This window comes from Mastomys coucha, unplaced genomic scaffold (genome assembly GCF_008632895.1).
Source record: "Mastomys coucha isolate ucsf_1 unplaced genomic scaffold, UCSF_Mcou_1 pScaffold15, whole genome shotgun sequence".
Lineage (NCBI taxonomy): Eukaryota > Metazoa > Chordata > Mammalia > Rodentia > Muridae > Mastomys > Mastomys coucha.
This window is the reverse complement of record NW_022196897.1, coordinates 15,771,542-15,777,541: the sequence shown is the minus strand read 5'-3', so window position 1 is coordinate 15,777,541 and position 6,000 is coordinate 15,771,542. Positions and strand designations below refer to the sequence as shown.

The 6,000-nt window shown below is 49.6% G+C and overlaps 1 protein-coding gene across 2 annotated transcripts in view; it reads right to left on the bottom strand.

Annotated features, from left to right (window-relative positions):
• The window catches only part of Col5a1 (collagen type V alpha 1 chain), a 155,088-nt gene that overhangs the window by 116,919 nt on the left and 32,169 nt on the right, over window positions 1-6,000 (bottom strand). For both annotated transcript variants that reach the window (XM_031369508.1, XM_031369507.1), the window contains exon 2: window positions 1,712-1,879. In XM_031369508.1, coding sequence (XP_031225368.1) covers window positions 1,712-1,879 — 168 coding nt within the window. The remainder of the gene's footprint in view (window positions 1-1,711; window positions 1,880-6,000) is intronic.

Sequence of the window (6,000 nt, the reverse complement as noted above, 5' to 3'; positions counted from 1 at the left end):
TTCTTCTTCTTCTTCTTCTTCTTCTTCTTCTTCTTCTTCTTCTTCTCCTTCTTCTCTTCCTCCTCCTCTTCCTTGTCCTCCTCCTCCTCCTCCTTCTCACTCTCCTCCTCCACTTCCACCTTCTTCTTCTTCTTCTTCTTCTTCTTCTTCTTCTTCTTCTTCTTCTTCTTCTTCTTCTTCCTCTTCTTCCTCTTCTTCCTCTCTTCCTCCTCCTCCTCCACCTCCACCCTCTTCTTCTCCTTCTCCTTCTCCTTCTCCTTCTCCTTCTCCTCTCCTTCTCCTTCTCCTTCTCCTTCTTCTTCTTCTTCTTCCTCTTCTTCTCTTCCTCTTCCTCCTCCTCTTCCTCCTCCTCCTCCTCCTTCTTCTTCATCATCATCATCCCTCTGTCACTGACTAGCAGACCCTTCCAGCCTGAGCCCAGGCCTCTATAGCTCCAACTCGGGAATTCTAATTCTTGAGCCACAAGACAGAAAAGTTACAACTCTCTGAAAAAAAGATGAGACTGAGGGTTCTCAAGGTGACCTTCCCCTCCCCTCAAATATGCTTTTTCCAAAAATAAGGCACAGAATCCATCTCTGCAGCTCCTCACAAGGAAGGAAGGGTGAGGCTCCCACTCAGAAAGGGTCATGGTTGGGACATTTATCTTTACAGATGAATTAGACTGGGCATCCATGAGCCAGGGTGATTCTGCATTAGAGGTGTGCTCCTTGGAGACCCCAGGCTGTTTCCCTTGTGGCTGCAAGGAGGGTGCATGGTGCACAATACCCATCCATCCAAAATGGTACCTTGGACCAAAGCACCCAGCTTCTTCCTTACATGTAAACTCTTAAAGTCACAATGACTCCAGAGAGATGCTGAGTGGAAGACAAGCCCTGACAGAAGGCCAGAAGTGACAACACATGGGGCACAGAGTGTCATTCAAGGACACAGTGGAGACATGAGGAACAGCACAGGTTGCTAAAACTGCCCAATTCTGGTTCAATATTGGGGTCATATTCAGACCACAAAAGATTGAACATAGATTTCTAATTGCAGAAGTAGAGTGTCTGGCTGGCCAACCTCTTACTAGGGTCAGCAGAGTCAGGGCACCTTAGGCTGAGCTAGCAGGCCATCGTGAGGCAGGGAAAGAAGAATCCACCACCTGCCCACCACTGAATAAACCCAGGGCTCTTAGTCAACACCAGTAGATGTGGAGGATAGAAGCTAACTACCCGAGTGGGTGAATCGCTTAGATGTACACCTCCATCCAACATGGCTCCCTCTGGATACATAATTAAAAGCAGATGTCTGGCACCTGGCAGCAGATTCTCATTAAGAATCTCAAGCTAGTTGCCAGCCAGGGTGTTGGACTTGTGTCTCTTAGTGTCATTGGCCCCAGCTAGGTTCATGTTCAGCATAAGCACTTCCTTTCCCATGACCTGAGATTTCACTTCACCTCACCCCCTGGGGTCATCCACCTCCTTTCTGCCCTTTCTCATAGTGGTCTGTCATTAATGTAAATATGCCTGCTTGGATCTCATGAAGCATAGACAAGACATGCACACACACAAGTGGTGGGTGGGTGGTAGGTTTCACTATAATGAGGAAGAATCCCCAAAAGCACACCCACGGCTCGATGCTACCACCCACTTGTGCTTCCACTTTGGCCCTGGTCAGAAGGCTGACGTCCCCAGCACTCTGCCACCCAGAACAGGAATGAGGCACCTCTTACCAGGGTACAGCTGTTTGGTGGGCATGCTGAGTTGTGCTTCTTTAGAGACTCGGTAGGCAACATCCGGCTCGCTGGAAGATCGTCGAGTGGCACAGAAACCTGTGGTTTTCGTTACCCCTGAGGGCAAATTATGAAAATCTAGCATCTCCAGAAGATCTGTTGGCTGAGCTGCAAAAGACAGAGAAGCTATGTCAGCCCCAAGGTGGACACAACTGACGGGCACCCCGCAAAAGAAGGTGAATTTTAGACAACTGAAACCAGGCCCCACCCTACCCTTTACACTCCCTGCCCCCAACAGACATCTGGTGTTCCGAAGCAGCTGAGGGCCTTCTCTTAGACGTGGCCCTATCTCCATCCTGCAACCAGGGTCAGAGCCTGGTCTCACCTACACCCTCTGAAGGCCCCCAACCTTTCTTGCTTTACAACCTGCAGGGACTTCTTACTCCAAATCCTCACTCGCCTGAGTCACACAATCTCCCCTTCCTGACCATTTCTTCTCAGCAGCACTGGAGATGTGTCTGTCACCCAGACCCAGCCAGGAAGCCTCAGTAGACCTACTGCCCCCGGACATTTCTACAGGGGTGTTTCCAACACTAGAGTAATTGACAGCTTAAGAAATGGCCAAGCAACCTCAGGAATATCAGCTCCTCTAGGCTCTCCACTGTCATTGATGTCATTTTGTCCCTTACGCTCCCACAACAGCTTATAGCAAATATCCAATTTCTGTCTGGCATCAAAAGATCTATTCCTGAATACCCAGGTAAGGAGAATGCTTGCAGGGACTTAGATCCCTTTAGGAAGGCTTCTGACTCTCCATCCTCTGGGGGCCACTCAGAGAATGGCAGAAGCTTAACCCTCTGACCTCTGAAATGCAGGTGCTTCTTCAAGAGCCCCTACAGTTGCCCCTTCATTGATTATCTTTGTCAGCTTGACCTTGTAAGAGTGATTCAATGAGGAATTGTTTTCATTGGGTTGGCTTTTGGGCATGTCTCAGAGGGGAATTTCTTTAACTAAGAGTGGAAGACAAAGCCCACTATGGGTGGCACCATTCCCTAGACATGGGGTTGTGAAGAATAAGAGTGAAGAAATCAAGCTGAACATAAGTAAGCAGATGATGTGTGTGTCCATTCATCTCACTCTGCTCTTGACTGTGGATGTGATGGAACCAGCTGCCTGAAGCCCCTGACTTGACTTCCTCACAACAAATGAGCTGTAACATGGAATTCTAAACTGAATAAACTCCTTTCTCCTCTAAGTTTCTTTTTGTCAGGGTATTTTGTCACAGAGACAGAAATGAAGCTAGAACATCCCCAAACAGAAAACATGCCCCCCGACAGAGTCCCCTCTCCTCACATCTATAGGCCTTGGCATCCACATATGCCCCCTCTAGACTATTTGTATTCCTGTTTATCTATGTCCAGCTGAGTTACAAAAAATAGAAGGCTCTTGGATGTCCAGCAGAGAAGAAATTCCAAAGTGATACCACAAGGGTGTGAAGCCCTGACACATGACTAGGTTGGACCAATGTTGCACCATCCTGTGGTTTCATCTAGGAAAAGGGACTTTGCTGTTCTGTGGGCTATATACGCAGGAGATGAAGCCAGAGAGGGCAGCTATCTCAAGGGGATTTAGTTCATGCAGAGGCCAACTCTTACAGTGCTAAATAGGCACCTGGATCCAGCTATGCCTGAAGCTATCCTATTCATGCCCATATGTTCATTCTCAGGCTTGTCTATATCAGAATACAGCATATCCTGCTAAAAACTGCTAAAAACTCAGCACCCACATCTGAAGGCCACAGGAGGCTGAAACTGGCTTATCCCTTGACTATTCTACTCAAACACAATTCACCTTCCTCCCCAAGCAGATGTTACTGTGGGACTCCCCAGGAGGACAACTGGACTGTTTAAGAAGGTGTTAAAGAAGGATGATCATGCAAGCTTCCTCAGGGTGAGGAATGCTCCTGCAGCAGCCACAGAGTCCAAACCTGACACCTGTTAGCCTGTGCTCCAAGGCAACCTAAGTGGCCAGGTCTGCAGCCAACTTTTTGGCGTCCTTCATCATTTACTCCACCTCTACAGGAAATAATTATGAAGGACAGCAGGGCACAGTATAGATGGCCAGCCCACTATTGGTCCAGTATAGCCTCCACCCATTTCAGAATCCTGGGCAGCTCTTAGGTACTACCCAGTGTCCAGTTACTTGTGAATCTGTGACACCTTCCAGGTACTCTATGTCGTGATAAAGCCTTCGCTGAGCCCTTGTTTAGTGAACATCACAGCAATGCTGAGTGGGTTGGCAGGGCTGTGTGGCACAGTCCCAGGCCTGGACACAGCCGTGGGAAGATGGCTGTGCCAACTGCCAGCACACCTGGCCAGGACGACACAGCACCAAACCTTGGGTCATCTCAGAAACTCAGCTCTAAGGCTGTCAGTAGCCTAGGGAAGAGATGGGGATCCCAGGAGCGTTTCCTGGCCCTACATCACAGCATTTATACTATGATGCTCTTTCCAGACCAGGCTGGAGCCTGCTATCCCCATTGTCAGAGCAGAGAGCGGTTTCACAGGAGCCTGACTAGGATGTTTGCAGACCTGTATCGCCACCAGTTTAAAAGGCCACCAGACCTCTCCTAGGCCCAGTGCCACCCTTCCTGCTGGCCAGGGCTTTTCTGTGTCAGAAAGCAAGCTATATTTAGTCTTAAAGTATGGGGAGGACCAGAGTAGTGTCCAGCATACACACATCTGGAAAACTCTGCCTTCAACACAAGGTGCCTTATCTGTCCTTCAAGCCAGTGCCCCACCCAGGCTGAGCACCTCCACTCTGAAGTGGCAGGGACTATTGGAACAGATAGATGTACCTAAAAAATCAGGATCAGCCCAGCCCCATGGGAAGATCATGTCAGCTGAGGCCTGTTAGAGAAGCCATAGCAGCCACTAGGAGCCTGCCAGTGGGCAATCCCCAGAACTCCATAGCTTACGTACAGGGTCCTCTGGGAGGAAAATGTTATTCACATGCCCTCAGGACTCATCTGAGTCCCACAGACTAGAGGAGGACACATATGGTATTGCATCCACAGCCTTTGTCCCCAACAAGAAATTTTTGCTTCAAAGTAAGAGGCACTGGAGTGACCCTGAAGGATCCAGAGACCCACTACCTGCTCCAAATGAGACCACCTGCTCCAAATGGTTTGCACGCAAGAACTCCCTTGCTCTTCCCCAGGCTATCCCACCTATGAAGAGACCAGGTTTCAGAAAGAGGACTGACTGGCCTTATCTGTTTACTTTAGCTAGACTCAGCCTTCTCCCAGAGAGTCCTGCTCCACAGCCTGAGAGACTAAAACTACATTACCCAGAGGCCTTTGCGATAAGAATTATTGCAGCAAGCCAGAATCTACCAATCAGTGATGATCCTAGATGGATTATCCAGGAGTTGTAGTAAGCTCCCAGACCCACCTGAGGGCCATGCCTGTGGTGAGGCGGTCATGGCACTAGGAGCCCTGGATTGATTCTATACATCTGCAGCAGTTACCTGTCCTGTGAGCAGCAGCCTCAGCATGATAGCTTGATAGGTGCCTCAGGACTTCTAACTCCAACTGGCTCTGCTCTCCAGACAGCCTGCTACCCAGTTATGCACATGCTTCACTTGCCTTTGAGGAACATGCATGAGAAACCTCACTACATGGGCTCTCCTTGCCCACAGATAGACAAGTAAAGCTGAGCCACTGATATGTGAAGCTGCAGACCATGGCTCAGTCCACTCAGAAGGACCAAAAGAGGCAGACAGCTCGTGGCAAGGCCCTGGAACAGCACCCAACCGTCTAACACCAGGAGGTCTCAGGCTTTAAGAGCAGACAGAACAAGGTGTCTGCTTTTAGAAAGAGTAGAAATGTGTTCTGGTCATAGCTGGCCATAGCTGGCATCTAGACACTCCTGGCTCCTGCTCAGAAGCAGAAACGCACATCTGTGAGGACAGCAGCCTACTATAGAGGAGAGCCAGCCCCATGGTCAGCAGCCTAACTCTTGGACAGGAGCCCCGGCAAAGGAACACATCCCAGCCCACAGTGCCAACACTGCAAAAGACAGTCTGCTCTTAGGAAGGCCAGTGAGAGCCGGGTCACCATCTGGAGCCACTCGCAACGTGCCCTCAGAATAGAATCTAAAATCCCAGGCTTGATGCTTTCTGCCACCTCAGTCCTGCCCACACCAGGGAATGGAAATACTCAGAAAGGACCCTGCTCAAGTGTAGAACCCCAGCTCAAGCAGGAGGCCTGGGGGCAATAAAATTCACAG